The sequence below is a fragment of the Salvia hispanica genome, chromosome 6 (genome assembly GCF_023119035.1).
Source record: "Salvia hispanica cultivar TCC Black 2014 chromosome 6, UniMelb_Shisp_WGS_1.0, whole genome shotgun sequence".
Taxonomy (NCBI): domain Eukaryota; kingdom Viridiplantae; phylum Streptophyta; class Magnoliopsida; order Lamiales; family Lamiaceae; genus Salvia; species Salvia hispanica.
This window is the reverse complement of record NC_062970.1, coordinates 44,103,844-44,122,187: the sequence shown is the minus strand read 5'-3', so window position 1 is coordinate 44,122,187 and position 18,344 is coordinate 44,103,844. Positions and strand designations below refer to the sequence as shown.

Genomic DNA, 18,344 nt, shown 5'->3' with positions numbered 1-18,344 from the left:
AATATACTGAATAAAATAAAGAGGCGGCGGTCACCTCAGAATAACGCGGCTAAGGTAAGGAGCTGATTTGAATCGATCATCACAATCGATCAACAAAACAAAACCACCAATTTCCAAGAGCCGGAACCCTAGCACCGCGATCCGTAATCGATTGCTTCTGATTCCGGCAACAATGAGCGGAGAAGGCGGAGGAAAGAATCCAGGCGTCTCGTCCGCCGCCCAATCTTCGCAACCGCCGCCCAATTATTACTACGGCACTTTCCAAGGCGTGGCTAATTATCAGCCCCAGCCTCTGCCGCCCGATTATTCGGTGATAGGAATCCCTCAGCCTGTGCAGCCTCCCGTCATCGCTGCCCATCCGCCGCATTACTATCCTCGGGGATATCACGCCGTGCCCGGTATTTCCTGGTTTATTTTCCCCTAATTGATTCGATATTGAAAATCCTGGAAATTATTTTGAATTTATGAAGATGTAAGCGAGAAAGGTGTAGCTGATATTGTAGCTTTGGGAATCTGTTTCTGATGTGCGAGCTGCACATGGTTTGGCTCTAATTTGGATTTGAATGTGTGAATCTATGCGATTTATGTGACTAAATTTACAAAGGTGCAACAATGAATGAAAACAGCTGTTTAGGCATTATCGCAGTACTGAAATTAGCAATGAATTTGATGTCTGTTTCCCTTTCCTTCAATTTTCTGGTGATTCTAGGTCACGTTGTTGCTCATGGACGACTTGTTAGGGTGGAACGGCTCCCCTGTTGTGGTATTGGACTTGGATGGCTTTTGTAAGTTAATCTCAATTCTTTTCTTTTAAGAATGTCTTTCAAGAGATAATGCATGTGGTGCAGCTGATAATTTTGTGATTATTTATGCTTCTGTTGATAATTGAGTGATTTACAATCTTGTTCTGTAAATAGGATTTGGTTACTGATTTGGCTTACTTCTTTGCAAGGTTCATTACTGGTTTCTTTCTGGGCGCAGTCCCCTGGTACATAGGAGCTCTTTTACTGCTATGTGTTCGTATGGATCACAGGGAGAAGCCTGGACTCGTTGCGTGTACCATAGGTGTAAGTGTTTCCAATCTCTTCTAGAATCTTACCAAAATTGCATATATGGATGTTCCCAACTGTTGGGCAGAATACATATTCATATTTTGGTGCTTTCTGCCTGTTCTGCCCAGTGAATTTTGAAAAATTGTTATATGTGAATATGTATCTGTGGTTTATCTTGTTGATGTGATGAAGCGTTATCTATCTATCAATCATCTGCCATTCATCACGTGTATAAGACCGTGCTTTGCTTCTTCGCCTGACTGTTTGAATGCATTTTTGTTGGGAGCCGTTAATATCAAATTGACGTTTTGTTATGAGATTGAGAAAAGAAAGACAGGAATGATGGAATCACAAATTGTAGTGTGCTCCTTGAGCTCTAATCTCTATGAAAAGCTAAAAGAGAGAAAGGATGGTATGCACACTGACGAACACACACAGAAGCAAGGAGGGGCTTGAGCCTCAACCAAGCTAGAAAGTTTTTCTTATTCGTATAACATCGTCGAATTTTCAGTATTATGTGTGAATCGTTGCCTCTATCATCAATAGCAAGCTACGCTCCTATATGCTTGCTTATCATCATAACTGAAGTTTGCTTGTGTTTGAACATTTGCAGGCTATTTTAGCTGCTCTTGCTGTTACTCTTGGTGTGACAAAGGTAAGCCATTCCTGGTGAAGTAGCCATGTTGTATATTCTCCAACAACTAAAGTCCTCATCAGAGTTGGACACTGTTGATTGTATTTATTTCTCAGAAAAGGGATGTTATTTTCTTTGTAGTAATCACCTCCTATTCCTGAATGATTGATTATCCATGAAATTATATACGTGTTCTATTGTTTACTGCTCTCTTGTTTCTCCCAGTTTTTTTTTTATGATTTTAAAGATTTCCCATTTTATGAAGCTTGGTAGGAAGAAGGAAAATCATTTTAATATTATATGGCCATTTGCCACAAAAGAAGAAGGAAAAAAACTTCAACCATTTTTAGGATCTAATTGTATTTTTCAATTATGTAAATGTTTTTGATTAACAAATTCAGTAATATTTTCAAATGATTTTGCAACTTTTTGCCTTTTTTGCCTTGTCTGCAACTTAGTACTAAGATTAATGACCTTCTCTGGATTGAACTGGGGTTGTGCATAAAATTGTAATTGGTATTCCTGAAATAAAAAGATAATAAAACTTGTACAGTACAAATCATTGTCATGTTTTAAATTTTAAAAATTAAAAGAGAAGATTTGAACTACAAAAATGAATATGGTCTGGCTTTATCAAGAAACCTAATGCAATGAGGATGGATGCTTCAATAACTATAAAGAAACCATGATATATATAGCCATTTGTTATTTCATGTAAATTAAAAATATAAGAATTAATCATACGTAGTCTCAGTCACTTTATAAATTCGAACATTACAAAAATTAAATAATAATAATGACTAGTTTTGATAAAAATTTCGTTGTAAGCTGCTATTTGTATACACATCAACCAAATTATGTTCATTGTAAACAAAAAATATGTAGTAAATGATTTTGATCAAAACAATTTTGCATCTTATTGCATAATTCGAAACTATAAATATTTATATAACAAGGAGGTTATTGTTAGTTATTTTTAGGTCATTTTATACCATCTAGATTTTAAAAATATGATGGTCATTGTTTAACTATTCTAAGTCATCCTTGCTAAAATGAACTAAAAATCGATTAAATGGTAACCAAGAATAACCTTGTATTTTGGTTTAGTGTTTTACAATAAGAATGAGTTTTGTAGATATCACCACCTATTAATATACTACTACTATTAATTTTAATTAATGATAGTAAAAATTAGTACTAATTTATTTGCTAATTAAACTGTCAAATTTATCATAGATAGAAGACAGGTGGGCCTATAAAGTTAAAGAGGGCCTTTTGGCCCATGAAAAAATTAGGGTTTCTGAAGGCTAAAATGTCGATCTTTAAACACAAAACCACCTCACCTGCCCGCAGTCTCCTCTTTCTCCGCAAAGGAATCGCTGAGATAATCTTCAACTCGGCCAGAAAATGGTGACTTACAGGGTATGCATATGCATCCGCCGCCAACTCCATTTTATGAGATTGTGTTTCAGATGTTTAGTGTTTTAGTTGGATTGATTGAAGTATTTTCTATGCGTTGTACGTCGTGCAGTTCCATCAGTACCAGGTGGTGGGGCGAGCTCTCCCCACGGAGACGGAGGAGCACCCCAAGATCTACCGCATGAAGCTCTGGGCCACCAATGAAGTCCGCGCCAAGTCCAAATTTTGGTATTGATTTGATTTGTTTATGTGAAGCTGTGTGTTTCCGTGATTTTGGGGATTCAGTTAGGGTTGTTCGGTTGGATTGTGATTGATTTGATTTGTTTGTGTAGGTATTTCTTGAGGAAGCTTAAGAAGGTGAAAAAGAGCAACGGACAGGTTCTCGCTATCAATGAGGTATGGTTCAAGTCCTTTTCTTATAGTAGTAGGTAGATGACCCTATGATTTTAGGGCTGCTGGATCATAGCATTTGATTGATCTCGTCAATTGTCATAGTGAAACTGTTATTCTAGTTGCAATGTCAGCTCAAAATTAGAATAATCACTTCATATGGAATGATTTATTGATTGAGCTGTTGTTATAGCTCATTTGCTTGCTTCTTCTGTTGCTCATATCTGCATAGGCTTTGGTTAAGATTGTATCTACTTGATTTTTTGGGTTGCTGGATCATAATTCATAGCATTGTGGTTGATCTCGTCTACGTAGTGAAACTGTTATTCTAGTTGCACGGTCATCCTGCCTTTTTATATTGTTATAGCAATCATTAGCTCATAATTTAGACATAACTTGATATCTTGTTACTGACTATAGGAATGCTTTCTAGTAGATTGAGCTGTTGTTGTATCTCCTTTAATTGCTTCTTCTGCTGCCATATCTGCATTAGTTTCAGTTAAGGTTGTAGCTTCTCAATTTCTGAGCTGCTGGATCTTAGCATTGTGACTGTTCTTGTCAACTATCGTAGTGAAATGGTTTTCTTTTCTAGTGGCACACACATTGCAGCATCTCATTGCACGCCATAATAGCTACATTAACTCAAAATTAAAACAGATCACTTGATAAATTGAGCTGTTGTATGTCATTTCCTTGCTTATTCTGCTGCCATATCTGCATAGATTTCGGTTAAGATTGTATCTTCTTGATTGACGTGACAAATGTTGTATTTTCTCGATCCTAGTTTTTTCCTTTCCAAATGGTTTTGGTCCTATTTCTGCATTTATTATTCATTCATAAGCTCTCATTCTGTCTGTTTAGATTTTTGAGAAGAACCCTACAACCATCAAGAACTATGGCATCTGGTTGAGATATCAGAGCAGAACTGGGTATCACAACATGTACAAGGAGTACCGTGACACCACTTTGAATGGTGGTGTTGAGCAGATGTACACCGAGATGGCCTCCCGTCACAGGGTGCGCAGCCACTGCATCCAAATCATTAAGACCGCCACCGTCCCCGCCAAGCTTTGCAAGAGGGAGAGCACCAAGCAGTTCCATGATTCCAAAATCAAGTTTCCCCTGGTGTACAAGAAGGTTAGGCCACCATCAAGGAAGCTCAAGACTACATACAAAGCAACCAGGCCCAACTTGTTTATGTAAACTGTATGGGTCATTTCTTGTCGGGGAAAAATAACTTTGTTTCTTTTTTAATCCAGAGAGAAAGTGAGTGACAATTTTCTTCATTAGTGTTATCCCTGAACTCCTCTACATTTCTTGTTTTGTTTACCTAGAGCATTGTGCTTTTCATATTGAGACATTATTTATGATAGTTTTATTTTTGATGAGCTCCTTTACATGTGTATGTTTACAACCACGTAGTTATGAATGGAGGTAGTTTTTAGGAGTAATAATTAACAAAGAATTGTGGTTCTACTTTCTGTTTAATATTTCAATAAAATTTAGTTTACTTAATATTTCTAGAAAATTATTGAATTAGCTATTTTATTATAATTTTGGATAATTTATTGTTAAATAATAATTTTTTGGCTGTCTTTTGGTTAGTTTTACTCTCTCCCACAAAAAATCATGAACTTTACTATCGTGTGTCGATTTCCCGAGTCGGGTATTCCGGCTAAGCAGTGTGATGATGTTGGCTTTTATACTAACATGAACGATGATTTGGATGCTTAGTGTGTTTATTTTCATTCCACTCTTCTTCCACCTCATTTACCCAAACCCTAATTTTTTTTAAAAAAAAAAGAAAGATCTCCTTCCTCACTCCAGCGCCACCACCACCACCTCTGGCGCTACCGCCGGCCGCCGCTCCGGCGCACCACCTGCTCCTCCCCTTCTTCTCTTTCTTTCCCTCCTCTCTCTTTCTTCTTTCTCTCTCTTTCCCCTACTTATCTCTCCCACTCTCAGCCTCTTCGTGCCGCCGCCGCCGTGGGAGTGGCGGCGCTCCGTCCCTTTCCCTCGCTGCTCCGCCCCCATCATCACCATCCACCGCCGATCGCCCCAATTCATCTCCCTTGCAGCGGCGTTGGCGCTCCGTCGCCCTCCGTCCCTTCCCCTCGCTGCTCCGCCCCCATCATCACCATCCACCGTCGACCGGCCCAATTCATCTCCCCATCCAATTCACATCCCAATTCATCTCCGCCTACTGTCCCTTCTCTCTCCCTTTGCCTCTCATCTCCAAATTTTTAATTTTTTTTCTCAACAAACACAAAACGATGTCGTTTTGTGTCCCGGCTGTCTAGTCACGCTTCCGGCTGCCACATAAGATAAGTTTATGCCGGAAAATTTCAGGGTCTGGTCATTCGGGAAATTTGCACAACCCTGCAAAGTTCGTGATTTTTCATGCAACTTTTAAAGTTCACGGGAAATTCCAGACTTTTGTGAAAGTTCATGATTTTAGAGGCAGTTTACCCTAAAAAATAACCTTATTTTCCATTCTAAATATGAACCACAAAATACTAACACTATTTCCACCACATTTTCTCTCTATCTCTTTTACTTTACTAATTGCGCATTAAAATCTAAATCTGTGTCGTTACAAATTTGTCTATTTTTTGTGGATGGAGTCAGAGTGGGAATATGATTTTTTAACTCTTCACAATTGTTCCACAAGGTGAAAATAAAAGCAGTATGACAATTATATAGTAAACCTGACGTTATTTTGAATATAGTAATATTTGTTTTGTCAAAATGACGATATTCTATTTTACAAGGCGATTAAAATCATATGATCTACTTATCTGATATGGTTTTGTGAACCCCTTGATTTTGATTATTGCAAGATAATTGCAAAAGGTTTAAAAAGTTATAATGTTTAATTTACGGGATAATATTTATTTAAGTGATGATATTTGGTAGTCTATTCATAAACTTTAAAATTGGAATATTAAATCACTAAATTTCAATTTTATTCTCAATTTGGCACTAATGTACTTATTTTAATGGAACATGTCGTTTTGATGATAATGAAAAGCAGACATTTTGTGTATGGATGTGACAATTGAGAAAAAATGATATTCGTGATTTAATATTTCAATTTCAAAGTAATTTGACTAAACTTGGTGATTTAAATATGAGTAAAGACCAATTTTGGTCCTAAACATATGCTCAAAATACCAATTTGGTCCAAAACATTCACTTTTTGAAAAACAGGTCCATAACATATGAAAACGCTGTCGGTTTGGTCCTATTAAACATATGAAAACGTTGTCGATTTGGTCCTTTTTTGACGATTCCGTCAATTTTCTGACGATCCTTTTTTTGACCAGATTAATAATTAATTAAATTTAAATTAAATTTAAATTATACAAATTCTAAAATAAAATCTCTTTCACATCTCTCTTCCTCTCCCCCCTCTCTCCGGCGACACCCAATACATCACTCTCCCTCATCAATTCTAAAATCTGAGATTCGTAGTTGTAGGCCTAAACCATTGATTCTATCAAATTGCTTCAAACCCCCAACTTTAGTTGTTGATTCTTCAATGGCGTTTCAACGATTTCCACATCATTCCCCATGATGCAAGGATTCGATAATCCATTCCAAGAATTCAGCTCACCCAAATACCTCGCCACCTCCTTCATCGACAACCTCCTCTCTCTACACGACCTCACGCATTTCGCTGACACCATATTCCTCACCCTCGCATCCCTGGGCGCTAGAGCCCTAGGATCGTACTCGTTCATGAATTTCTGCTTTCTTATCAGCGGAATCGCCCAATCCACCACCAACGGCGATGAATTCACCATATCCAGCTCTGGTGGCGGGGCCAGGTTGGGGGGGCGAGGATTGGTGTGGAGGAAATCGTACAAATTGTCGTTGCTCATGAATTCGATGAGAAGGCGGAGGCCGTGAGAGTTGGTGGAGAAGCCGAGAAGGTTGACGGGGGAGGTGCTGTAGAGGAAGGAGAGGATGTCGATCTCGTTGTCGAGGTCGTTGGCGGAGGGCTTTTTGGAGTCGGAGAAGTTGGCGGTAACTAATTGGAGGTCTTTGTAGGTGAATTCTTGGATTTTGATGGGGTGGGAATGAGAATCGGATGTGGAGATGGAGGAGTCGATTTTGCAGGAGGTAACCCTTTAGAATTATGAGGGAGAGTGATGAATTGAGTGTCCCGGTGAGAGAGGAAGGAGATGAAGAGAGATGTGAGAATTTCTATTTTATTTATTTATTAATATTTTTATTTTATTTTATTAAATTATTATGCATCATTATACTAATTAAGTAAAAAAAATCGTTAATTGGGTGCTGATCGTCAGAAATTAACGGTTCCGTCAAATTAGGACCACTTCGTTAACGATTTCAAATATTTAGGACCCGTTTTTTAAAAAGTGAATGTTTTGAACACAATTGGTATTTTGAGCGTATGTTTAGAACCAAAATTGACTTTTACTTTTTAAATATTTATTATCCCATAATTTAAATACTGAGACTAATTAGAAGTTAATGAAATTATACTTATCAAAATATGTACTCCACCGCCACTTTCATGATTTCATTTCAAGTCCTAAAACATTTTCTATTCCCCAAAACCTCCCCACAATCTTCTTCCGCAGAGAGAATGGGCGAAGAAGAAGCAAAGACAGAGACGAAGAAGAGGGCGGTGGAGTCGCTGGGATGGCTGACGGAATCATCAATCATGCCGCGGAAGCATCGCGCCATCGAAGGAGTCGGCGCCTCCTCCATCCTCGAGCTCAAAGCCCAACTCTACAGGTCGCAGGAGGAGTCGAAACGCAATCCCAAAGACGCAGTACGCCCCACCGACCAAAATTACGCCCAACATCTCGAGGTCCATCGCGCCAAGAAGAAGATCGCCGAAAAGGACACTTTCTCCAATAAGAACTCCGGCGTCGATGCCCGTGCCCACAAGTAACCCAATTTTTCAATTTTGCGTTTAATTTGCTTCGCATTTGCTCTTTCCATGCGGATTCTGGTGATTCTGATGTGTTTTACCGGGCTATATATGATTTGTGAGGTGTATTGGTATTTGGTAAGATTGATTATCGTTCTAGGGTTTTCATCAAATTTGGGGGTTTTTTAAATTACCAGAATTGGATATTATTATGCTTCAAAATTCAATCGTGGTTAGATGCTTTGCATAATATTAATGGTGTTTTGTGTTGAAATTTGATTCTATGTTTTTAGGGATAAGCTTGAGCTAAAGGCTGTTCAGGATGGATCAGCGAGCTACGCTGCGTTGGAGAAGAAGGCGGAAATATATAATAAGCTGGTGAGGGGGGAACTTTCCGATGGAGAAGATGAAGAGAAGTACTGTGTTGATTTTTTTAGGAAGGGTCTGGAGCAGGATGAGCCCCGGATGTCGAGAGAGAATGATACTTCCACGCCCCAAGCTCAGACGTCTCAAGAGAATGTAGACGCTGATGATGGTGAGGATTTCTTGCCGATTGGTGGAAAAGCTGCAGGGGTCGGGCGGGCGTCTGCTGCTGTGGACAGGAGTCAGCATAAGCATTTTGTAATGTAAGCTCTTCAGCACCTTGCTGCTTCTGTTTCATGTTGCTTGGCGATCTCCATTTGTCTGTTTGTCCAAAGTCGTGTTATTATCTGTTAGTTCTTCCATATTTTACGACATATATTTGCCTATGTGATGCTGATAGACATGAAAAGCTTGTGCCTCTCGAAAGAATGATGGTTTATTTACATAGCGTCCATTTTGGCTTGAATTTGGGGATGGTGTGTCCAGGGCCTTAAGACGATACATGCGTTTCTTTGACTATGACTATATGCCATTTGTGTAAATGAGTTGCAGCTTTCCATGATTTTTCATGTTGAAATCATTAAACGGTTCTCTGCTCAGTATATGTGTTTATTATTTTTCACTTGCCCTAAACGAATCTATGTAATAAAAATGATCGAAAGAAATGAATAGCCCGTCAGTTCAGTTATATGGCTTGTCCGTGATGTACTATTGTATCCTTTCGATGCTGAGTTCATGCCTGTTTGAAAGATGAAGCACTATGCATCTAAGATATAGTCTCCTCAAAATATTCTGAAAATGTTTTTGATTTTATCAATCCCATCATTTCTCAGGGAAGTTCATGAGGAAGCAAATCAAGCAAGGGAAAAAGTGTCCGAATTAAAACTGCGAAGACAAGAGCAGCTTGCTGCACGTAGGGAAAAATTAAAGCAAGCCTACCTCCGAAAGCAGCTCGAGAAGTTGAAAGCATCCAAAGCAGAGCAAGCCTGATTGGAAAGCAGCTAAAACTGCACAGGCAGTAGCAGCTACAAAAAGAGAAAAATTAAAGCAAGCCCACTCCGAAAGCAGCTCGAGAAGTTGAAAGCAGCTAAAGCAGAGCAAGCCTGATTGGAGAGGTGATTGATCACTATGGAGTATACTTTTTAAGGATTGAATTGCATAGATTTGAATCCCTTGTTTTCTTAGGAAACATCACATAACTCATTATGAACTTTGATGTTTCTAGTTGCTGTATATCTTCTGGTCTATCAAAGTTCTAGCCTTTTTAGTGTCTAATAGAAGCAATTAAGAGACATTTTGCAAAAGTTGTCATTTTTATAATCTTTAAAGCATACTTGTAAATTAGAAAGATGATACAGAAACAGCAATATGAGAAAATACATAATAAAAATAAATATTGAAATAAAAAAAAAGAAAACGACTCTGCTGGGGATCGAACCCAGAATCTCTGGTTCCGTAGACCAGCGCCTTATCCATTGGGCCACAGAGTCCTTGTTGGTTCCATTAAAATTCTTTAACTATATATATATTTGAAACTCATGTGCAGATATACTAGTTTAAAAACAATTACTAGTACTAGTGTAAAAAGGAACTTATTTATATGAAATATTTCTTGATTGAGATCTGGGAATAATCATTGATTTGAACAATTGGAACTCAAATGCCAGGTACATAGTTGTTATACTATTAACAAGAATCAACTTAAAACTAATCAAAGAAATTATTTTGGTGCTACCACATGGGCATCATTATGGTCTGTAGCAAGATTCAACTAAAATAAACCGAATTAATCATTGCAATCATCACAAATTAAACCACAATTCATGTACTTGATCAAGAACATGCTAAAAATCCCTCTGTAAAGTGTCCAAATTTTTTATGTAGTCTTCCAGCTCCACTACATCAACATACAGGCTGTTGCTCAAATATCAAATTATCTAAAAAATTATTGTATTTTTCCACCTCAAAACATGCTATAAATTCCTCACTCCACCACAACATAATGACACACTCACACACACTGAAAAAAAACACACATTCTTGAATATTCTTCTTGTGTTGATAAAAAAATGGAGGGAAGAAAAATGGTTGCTGCTTTGGCTGTCTGCATCATGACTTTCATGAGCTGCGCAAATTATGTCGTAGCGCAAGAAGATGCCGGAGCTCCGGCTCTGCCGCCTACAGCGCAGAGCGCCGCGGTGGCTCTGTATGTTCCGGCCGCCGCCATAGGCGCCGTTGCTTCTCTTGCCGCTGCTGCTTTCTTTTAAGCTTTTTTTTTTTATTTTTTTCGGTTTATCTATTTCGTGTAACGTTGTTGATGAAATTTATGGAATATATTTGATTGAATTATGATTTTGGTGGATGATTTTTGTTTGAAGCAAATAGCATATTTGTCCCACATCGAAGGTTGGGAAAGAGTGAGTGGCGAAATGTGGGTATAAAAAGGGAGGGTGGGATTTGTTTAAAAGCATCTTTGCGCTTGGGGCAATGACGCAGCTAGTGAGGTTCTAACCGAGGCGCGTCTATTGCTGGTTGAAAACTATTTCCAAACCCCCTCTTCGGCCCGGGCTTGACTCGGGCCGTCGAGAATTTCTGGAAGGGCTCCCTCTTTTGGGCAGGCCCTACAATCTAAGTCCAATTTTTGTGGTTTTCGAGCTTTTGCTCAATTTCACCAACTATAGTAATTTTTGTTTATCGGAATTATATTATGGCTTGTTATTTTGGTTCTTAATTAGAACAAAAAAATCGTAACAGGATAGTTGGTTTTAGTTTTTGGTAAATAGTAATCAAATCTTAATCTATATTGAATTCGAATATTAAAACAATTTCCAAGATCAAGATAAAAACCTAGAATAAAATCAGACAAACGATTTACTTTTGTTTGATAGAACCAAACAGATCCTCAAAAGATCGCTTAGGAGCTTCGGTTCTTGCAACAATCTCCACAACTTTGTAGGAAGCCTCCGGGTGCAGCAAAGCCTCCACTGCAACTTCTGCAACCTGATCTCGGGATATCGACCCTTCATACAGCGTATCCTGCAACAATACAACAGGTAAAGAACGAGCATACACACAGTATTTGAAAGGGAAATTTGTTGTCTGACGACTATCACTACCTCTGGCTCCATCACTATGTTCCCCGTGGGCGGGTCGTTCTTCAGTCCACCAGGCCTTACAATCGTGTAATTGATTCCAGATTTCCGAATGTGCTGCTCTGCTTGAAGCTTTGCGACTAAGGTGAGGCCAAACACGTTGAGGAAAATGTAGGCGGGATTGAGCAGTTGCCCCATGGCAGCCCCATTGACTAAGATGGAACTTATGAGTATGAATCTGTTGACATTCTGTTTCCGACAGGCTTCGACCAGGTTCACAGTGCCATAATTATCAACCTGAGTAGGATCAAAGAAGTTAGGCATTCAATGGAAAAGAAAGAGTTGTATTATTATTGAAAACATCAACCTTCCATGGAGTGAAGAGATCCCAAGATGGTCGAAAACCAGTAGCACATATCACTGCATCGGAATCATCACTTATAGCTTCAGCTAATTTGTCTGAACCCTCTGTTACATCTGCTTTCACCTGATAAAGAATATAAACCTTAAGATAGTTCTTATCAAAGCATCGAAGCTAAACAGTTTGAGTTCTAAGATCAAAGAAGATTTTAGAACCATTTTTCCTGAAAATGGCTGCACATCATAAAAAACAGGATGCTTGAAGGAGAAAGGGCAAACTAACTAGCAAGGTTCTGATTTCAAGAATCCAAAACTACAATTAACTATCAACACTATGCAACAAGAAATCAACTATTGATATTTTATCAGAACCATCTGTTAATAAAGAATATAAACCTTAAGATGTTCTTAACATGATCAAGGACAAAGAGTTAACTATCAAAGCATAGAAGCTAAACTAATTGAGTTCTAAGCAAATGCTTTCTTAGATTAAAGAAGTTTTCAGCATATTAGCTTCACACACAAAGAACTTATCCAAAGCAAACTGCAACATTATCCTAAAAATGGCTGCATATCACAAAAACAGGATGCTTGAAGGAGAAAGCTACAATTAACTATCAAAGCTAAGCAACAAGAAATCAACTATTCCTACTGTTTCACTCTCCTTCAATCTCAAAATTCATTTCCAGCAATGAAAGCCTTTCAATTTACACAAAAAACAATACACATTCCATTCAAATGCAAAGCCAACAATAGAAACAAAACTTCTAATAGATGAGAAAGGTAAAGCGAAATTGCAATCAAATCATCCAATTGAACCCTAGTACCCACAAATTGGAGATCAGGATTGTTCCCTGGGAACGTCGACTTCGCTTTCCCCAAATCTCTCACTCCCGCTTTCACAGCAAATCCCTTCGCCAAAAGCTGCTCCACTATCCTCTTCCCCGTGCTTCCAGTTGCACCGGCAACGAATATCTTCTTTCTCTCACTAACGCGCTGGTTCGCTTCCTCCTTAATCTCGCTTCCCTCCATCTGCGACCACCAATCAAGTAGAGCAAAAGCCAAATTCGGATAACGCAAATCAGAACCGAATTGAGAAAGATGCGGAATGTTGTAGATTGAGAGAGAAGAAGGAACCTACAGATGAAGCTTTGACGAAGAGAGCGTGTGGTCTAGTGGTGAAAGAGGATTGAGATAGAGAAGTACGAAGGAAGAAACCAGAAGCAGCAGCTGTGGCAGCAGCCATTGCCATTGGCCTTTTTTTCTTTTTAAATTTCAAATAATAAAATAATTTGGGTAAGGAAAGTATACCCGCCACAATAATAGATTTGGATTATATATTAAATTTTATTTTACACAATTATTTTGAGTACGTACACACCTTCTCAGCAATTTTTTTTTTGGGTTTAACCACAGGTGTACGGAACCCGCCTTTTGGCGGAATTCGACTAATCTTGCTTGACCGGACTTGCGGCTTAAGGCTGAAAGACTCCCAGCGGGTGACGGGGTTTGAACCAGTGACCTCAAGTACTAAGTACGTATTTTTAGAAGCATTGTTTGCTCGATTTTTTGAATACTGTCAAGTTTATTGATGTCTAGCGGATTTGGGACGACTCTGAATGTTATGAGGAAGTCGTTTTATTTCTAGAGACTATAATACTTCAGTCCAAAAGCACTAGCCAAAAGTGTTATACTACTTTGTCTTGTGAAAAGATACTTTCATCTACTACACTTACAAGGTTTAGTCGTGTTTTTCGTAGTAATTTCCATACACTTAAATATTCTTATGGACTTCGGAAAAAATAGCACCTTAGGTACACAACTCAATAAATTTTCTCATATTTAAACATGATATACATAGTTTTTACCTACTCAGTTGCGAATTTGTCGTTTCTCGATGGGTCTTTTCGGCCGATCCCAAAGTCTTTCCACAAAAGTCACAAAACTCTATTAAATTCGAATATTTGAGTTGTTTTCATTGTCCCGGCGCGACAACTTTCTCCAATGATTGGATTCACTTATATGTTTCGCATGTTATCCATAGATAGCAACGACGAACGCGTAGCCTTTGTCTTTCGATTCTGCAACGACCTTATTCATTAGGTCCGATCTACTAATTTGTTTTCATGATATTGCAACTCATGATAGGGTGTATTTATTGCACACAAAGTTTGGCCTAATTTTTGTTGGCTAAGAAAGGAAAAAAATTGAAGAGCAGTCACCATCAGAGCTAACAAATCCAACTGCTTCTCCTCACTCCATTGCTGCATTTCATCACCAAATTGATTTCATTTCATCGCAAACTCCGCCTCCGCCTCCGCCGCCATGCAAGCCCTCCAATCCACCGCCTTCCTCCACCCCTCCCCGCTCGAAACCCTCCGCCGCTCGCGGCAGCACTCCGCCGCTCTACCCAGCTACAATGCCAGAGCCACAGCTAAGAAGAGGCGCCCTCTCACAGTCTCCGCATCGACGGCCGCGGCGCCCAAGCGCGAGACGGACCCGAAGAAGCGCGTGGTGATCACGGGAATGGGGCTCGTCTCCGTGTTCGGGAACGATGTGGACGCCTACTACGAAAAGCTGCTGGCCGGTGAGAGCGGCATCACTCTCATAGACCGCTTCGATGCCTCCAAATTCCCCACGCGATTCGGCGGGCAGATTAGGGGCTTCCAGGCGGAGGGATACATCGATGGCAAAAACGATCGGAGATTGGACGATTGCTTGAGGTACTGCATTGTTGCGGGGAAGAAGGCGCTCGAGAGCGCGGATCTCGGCGGCGAAAAGCTTGACAAGGTAACTGGTGATTCCGGTGCTCGATTCAGTTAAAATTTTGGAGAATTGTGGTTTTGATTAGGTGTTTTCTGGTTTGGATTTTGCTTAGTTATGTTTTGAGTTACTGTTGATTTTTTATGAGTAGTTGATTGGTTGAACTGGATGAATAAATGCCGGAACTTAAAAAATTAAGCTTCTGTTTGCTTTTTTACATCGATGATTCTGATCGAATTGCTTAGCACCATTGAATGAATGCATGAATTGATTAATTTTAATTAGAATTTGGCTGATTATTTTTTAGGCCTTTTTGTAATTCTTCTTCTCATGTGAAAGTTCCCAGTGTTCTTTAATTAGGTGTTTTCTTGTTGGATTGTGCTTATTTATGTTTCTGAGTTACTGTTGATTTGTTTATGAGTAGTTTGATTGGTTGAACTGGATGAATAAATGCCGGAACTTAAAATATTAAGCTTCAGTTTGCTTTTTTTACATCGGTGATTCTGTTCGAATTGCTTAGCAACATTGAATGATTGGATGACTTGATTTATTTTTATCAGAATTTGATATGGAAGCCTGAGATTTGATGTTTAGCCTTAAGAATAAACTTGACTGATTGTTTTTTAGACCTTTTAAATTCTTCTGCCCATGTGAAAGTTGTTAGTGTTCTCTTCTCATTAAAGTCACAGTTATCTGAAGTCTGTTTTGTTCCAACTGCAGATTGACAAGATTCGAGCGGGTGTTCTGGTTGGGACAGGAATGGGAGGTCTTAGTGTATTTTCTGATGGTGTTCAGGCTCTAATTGAGAAGGGTCACAGGAAGATTACTCCATTTTTCATACCTTATGCCATAACGAACATGGGATCTGCATTGCTAGCAATTGATCTTGGCTTGATGGGCCCAAACTATTCGATTTCAACGGCTTGTGCTACTTCAAATTATTGCTTTTATGCGGCTGCGAATCACATTCGTAGAGGTGAAGCAGATTTGATGGTAGTAGGTGGGACTGAAGCTGCCATTATTCCAATTGGACTGGGAGGTTTTGTTGCATGCAGAGCTCTATCTCAAAGAAATGATGACCCGAAAACTGCTTCTAGGCCATGGGACCAAGATCGAGATGGCTTTGTGATGGGTGAAGGTGCTGGAGTCTTGGTAAGTTAGTTCCACTCTCTGTGTGTGTGAATGAGTTGTGATCATTTGTTTACTGTGCGGAGAAGTAGTTGACATTTTGTGGGAGAACATTAATTCAGATGCTGAGATGTGTTCCTTGGAACATATCCATGACTTGTTATGCCAACTGCATGTGGGCAGTGTGTTGAAACATCGGAATGGGTTTCTCTCCTCATTGTGTAGAATGTACTGCATATCCATATTTATGTATGTACTATGTGCGCATTCATATTGGATTTACAGGCTATTAAGTAGAGTTGGAATAGAACCAATGATCTAAAATAGTTGTCTGTGTATAATATTGACTCGTGGTATTTAGGGGTTATGAATCATATGAGAGCTACAGTTGGTTGGCCCACACATCCATTGTACATATAATACTTATACAGGTGTGCATGATGGAGCACAAGTATCAAGCCTATATAAGGATAAGGGAGACGGTTTAGTTGAAACATGAATAGTGAATTATATTGGAAAAGAAAACAAAGGCAGTTAAGACCCTTTAGATCTTTTCTTTCTTCAGTTTCTTTCCCTCCTTGCCATTACTTTTGAATATTGGATGAATTCTGTCATTGTATATGAATTTACTACTATCAATGGATTATCTTGATCTTCCTTTAAAAGTTTGTGCTAGATGCTGACTATATATATGTGGGTAAAAGGTTGATGCTGAGCAGAATACATTATCTCTGAATCAATTGCCTGACCTTTACTTTTGTCAAATTCCTCAACAGGTTATGGAAAGTCTGGAACATGCAATGAAGCGAGGTGCGCCAATAATTGCAGAGTATTTGGGCGGTGCTGTAACTTGTGATGCTTATCACATGACTGATCCCAGGGCTGATGGGCTTGGTGTATCTTCATGCATCTTGAGTGCCCTTGAAGATGCAGGTGTTTCCCCTGAGGAGGTGCGATTTCTTCCCAAACAATTCATTTTTTTGTTCTGTTTGTTTTTCCTGCATCCACCAACTATACGTAAGGAAATTAAACAAAAATGCTCCAAGTGCAAATTAACAGTTCAAGGAATTTCCTAGTCTAAGTTCTACTTTGTTTCATTTTTCACTGTTCCTACAGAAACTCTTATTGTGCCCCTCTGATATTCTGGCAAAAATTGTAGAGGCTATGAGATGCCACTGGAAATAAAATGTAACTGAATATCAATCCATGTCTGGACCCATCTAAAATGTTATTGCCTTGAATGCTTTTGCAGTAGTAACAGATTCAAGTCCTTAAACTCTTTCAGGTTAACTATATAAACGCCCATGCAACTTCCACTCTTGTTGGTGATTTAGCCGAGATAAATGCTATCAAGAAGGTATTCAAGGACACTAGAGATATAAAAATTAATGCAACCAAGGTAAGCCCCGAAGCTCTGTATTTGTGCTATGCTCGTAATCTTTGCTTGAGTACGTGACAGATGGTAGAGTTCTCATTTTTTCATTTTATTCCAGTCGATGATAGGGCACTGCCTAGGTGCTGCCGGTGGTTTGGAAGCCATAGCAACCGTGAAAGCCATCACAACAGGCTGGCTTCACCCTTCAATAAATCAATTTGTAAGTCCACAGTGCTAATGCATTTAAAATGGAGCTCTTTCAGATTCAGCCACCCTCTTTTAGCTTTATACACAACATTAACTACCGTCTATAATTACTCACGTAGAATCCAGAGCCTTCTGTTGAGTTCGACACTGTTGCAAACAAGAAGAAGCAACACGAAGTCAATGTTGGTAAGATGCTTCCCAACTCCAATTTCCCCTACCTACATCATCCGGTGATCTCTCTCGTGTGGAGACATACATTACGGGTTTCTTAATTTGTTTGTGATTGTTATCATATGCAGCGATTTCAAATTCATTTGGATTTGGCGGGCACAACTCCGTTGTAGCATTTTCTGCATTCAAGCCCTGATCATGTTAGAAATCTACCATATACACGGCTGATCAGAGGCGCTCTCTCGTCTGATTTCGCACTCTGGGAAAATCCAAACGAGGGATTTTTGCATTCTTTGCTGTGAGTTTAGCTTTTAGTTTGAGGACTATTGTAATTTATCAGTTTCATGAATGTAGATACTGCCGGGTAATTCAAATCAACTTACACTGCACAACGTTTGAATTATCACCATTCATCAATTTTCCTTACTTGGGAATTCAGTTTTTTATTTATTTATCTTTGACAAGTTTTTTTTTTTATATTTTC

At 39.0% G+C, this 18,344-nt stretch overlaps 5 protein-coding genes and 2 non-coding genes across 7 annotated transcripts; 5 read left to right on the top strand and 2 right to left on the bottom strand.

The window, feature by feature from the left end:
- Positions 1–29: 29 nt before the first annotated feature.
- Positions 30–1,890, top strand: LOC125194409 (60S ribosomal protein L18a-like protein). The gene is made up of 4 exons (XM_048092603.1): positions 30–398; positions 710–785; positions 953–1,067; positions 1,666–1,890. The coding sequence occupies exons 1-4, from the start codon at positions 173–175 to the stop codon at positions 1,723–1,725; spliced, it is 477 nt and encodes a 158-aa protein (XP_047948560.1). The 5' UTR covers positions 30–172; the 3' UTR covers positions 1,726–1,890.
- Positions 1,891–2,967: 1,077 nt separating this feature from the next.
- On the top strand, positions 2,968–4,883 carry LOC125194408 (60S ribosomal protein L18a). Its single transcript, XM_048092602.1, has 4 exons — positions 2,968–3,108; positions 3,218–3,333; positions 3,438–3,501; positions 4,357–4,883. Exons 1-4 carry the CDS (start codon positions 3,094–3,096, stop codon positions 4,696–4,698), a joined length of 537 nt encoding a protein of 178 aa, XP_047948559.1. The 5' UTR covers positions 2,968–3,093; the 3' UTR covers positions 4,699–4,883.
- A 3,186-nt stretch (positions 4,884–8,069) lies between these two features.
- LOC125191919 (uncharacterized protein At4g18257-like) lies at positions 8,070–10,039 on the top strand. The gene is made up of 3 exons (XM_048089353.1): positions 8,070–8,418; positions 8,695–9,027; positions 9,598–10,039. Exons 1-3 carry the CDS (start codon positions 8,111–8,113, stop codon positions 9,752–9,754), a joined length of 798 nt encoding a protein of 265 aa, XP_047945310.1. The 5' UTR covers positions 8,070–8,110; the 3' UTR covers positions 9,755–10,039.
- A 142-nt stretch (positions 10,040–10,181) lies between these two features.
- Positions 10,182–10,254, bottom strand: TRNAR-ACG. Its single transcript has one exon. It is a non-coding gene; the product is annotated as a tRNA-Arg (tRNA).
- Positions 10,255–11,233: 979 nt separating this feature from the next.
- On the top strand, positions 11,234–11,385 carry LOC125197698. Its single transcript, XR_007172225.1, has one exon. It is a non-coding gene; the product is annotated as a U4 spliceosomal RNA (small nuclear RNA).
- A 159-nt stretch (positions 11,386–11,544) lies between these two features.
- Positions 11,545–13,504, bottom strand: LOC125191918 (uncharacterized protein At2g34460, chloroplastic). The gene is made up of 5 exons (XM_048089352.1): positions 13,358–13,504; positions 13,048–13,248; positions 12,224–12,343; positions 11,881–12,153; positions 11,545–11,800 (listed from the first exon to the last, which is right to left on the bottom strand). The coding sequence occupies exons 1-5, from the start codon at positions 13,466–13,468 to the stop codon at positions 11,636–11,638; spliced, it is 870 nt and encodes a 289-aa protein (XP_047945309.1). The 5' UTR covers positions 13,469–13,504; the 3' UTR covers positions 11,545–11,635.
- Positions 13,505–14,399: 895 nt separating this feature from the next.
- LOC125191917 (3-oxoacyl-[acyl-carrier-protein] synthase I, chloroplastic-like) lies at positions 14,400–18,286 on the top strand. The gene is made up of 7 exons (XM_048089351.1): positions 14,400–15,006; positions 15,700–16,131; positions 16,884–17,057; positions 17,393–17,506; positions 17,601–17,702; positions 17,809–17,875; positions 17,989–18,286. Exons 1-7 carry the CDS (start codon positions 14,542–14,544, stop codon positions 18,054–18,056), a joined length of 1,422 nt encoding a protein of 473 aa, XP_047945308.1. The 5' UTR covers positions 14,400–14,541; the 3' UTR covers positions 18,057–18,286.
- The last annotated feature ends 58 nt before the right edge of the window (positions 18,287–18,344 follow it).

Excerpts from the sequence above, each read along its gene's own strand:
- LOC125194409 (XM_048092603.1), top strand. The coding sequence starts at position 173 with ATGAGCGGAGAAGGCGGAGGAAAGAATCCAGGCGTCTCGTCCGCCGCC. Across the intron at positions 399-709 it reads GGGATATCACGCCGTGCCCG|GTCACGTTGTTGCTCATGGA; the intron begins GTATTTCCTGGT and ends TGGTGATTCTAG. Across the intron at positions 1,068-1,665 it reads TCGTTGCGTGTACCATAGGT|GCTATTTTAGCTGCTCTTGC; the intron begins GTAAGTGTTTCC and ends GAACATTTGCAG.
- LOC125194408 (XM_048092602.1), top strand. Across the intron at positions 3,334-3,437 it reads CGCGCCAAGTCCAAATTTTG|GTATTTCTTGAGGAAGCTTA; the intron begins GTATTGATTTGA and ends TTGTTTGTGTAG. Across the intron at positions 3,502-4,356 it reads AGGTTCTCGCTATCAATGAG|ATTTTTGAGAAGAACCCTAC; the intron begins GTATGGTTCAAG and ends CTGTCTGTTTAG.
- LOC125191919 (XM_048089353.1), top strand. The coding sequence starts at position 8,111 with ATGGGCGAAGAAGAAGCAAAGACAGAGACGAAGAAGAGGGCGGTGGAG. Across the intron at positions 8,419-8,694 it reads GTCGATGCCCGTGCCCACAA|GGATAAGCTTGAGCTAAAGG; the intron begins GTAACCCAATTT and ends CTATGTTTTTAG. Across the intron at positions 9,028-9,597 it reads CAGCATAAGCATTTTGTAAT|GGAAGTTCATGAGGAAGCAA; the intron begins GTAAGCTCTTCA and ends ATCATTTCTCAG.
- LOC125191918 (XM_048089352.1), bottom strand. The coding sequence starts at position 13,468 with ATGGCAATGGCTGCTGCCACAGCTGCTGCTTCTGGTTTCTTCCTTCGT. Across the intron at positions 12,344-13,047 it reads ACAATCCTGATCTCCAATTT|GTGAAAGCAGATGTAACAGA; the intron begins GTGGGTACTAGG and ends ATTCTTTATCAG. Across the intron at positions 12,154-12,223 it reads ATCTCTTCACTCCATGGAAG|GTTGATAATTATGGCACTGT; the intron begins GTTGATGTTTTC and ends GATCCTACTCAG.
- LOC125191917 (XM_048089351.1), top strand. The coding sequence starts at position 14,542 with ATGCAAGCCCTCCAATCCACCGCCTTCCTCCACCCCTCCCCGCTCGAA. Across the intron at positions 17,507-17,600 it reads TAAAAATTAATGCAACCAAG|TCGATGATAGGGCACTGCCT; the intron begins GTAAGCCCCGAA and ends ATTTTATTCCAG. Across the intron at positions 17,876-17,988 it reads GCAACACGAAGTCAATGTTG|CGATTTCAAATTCATTTGGA; the intron begins GTAAGATGCTTC and ends TATCATATGCAG.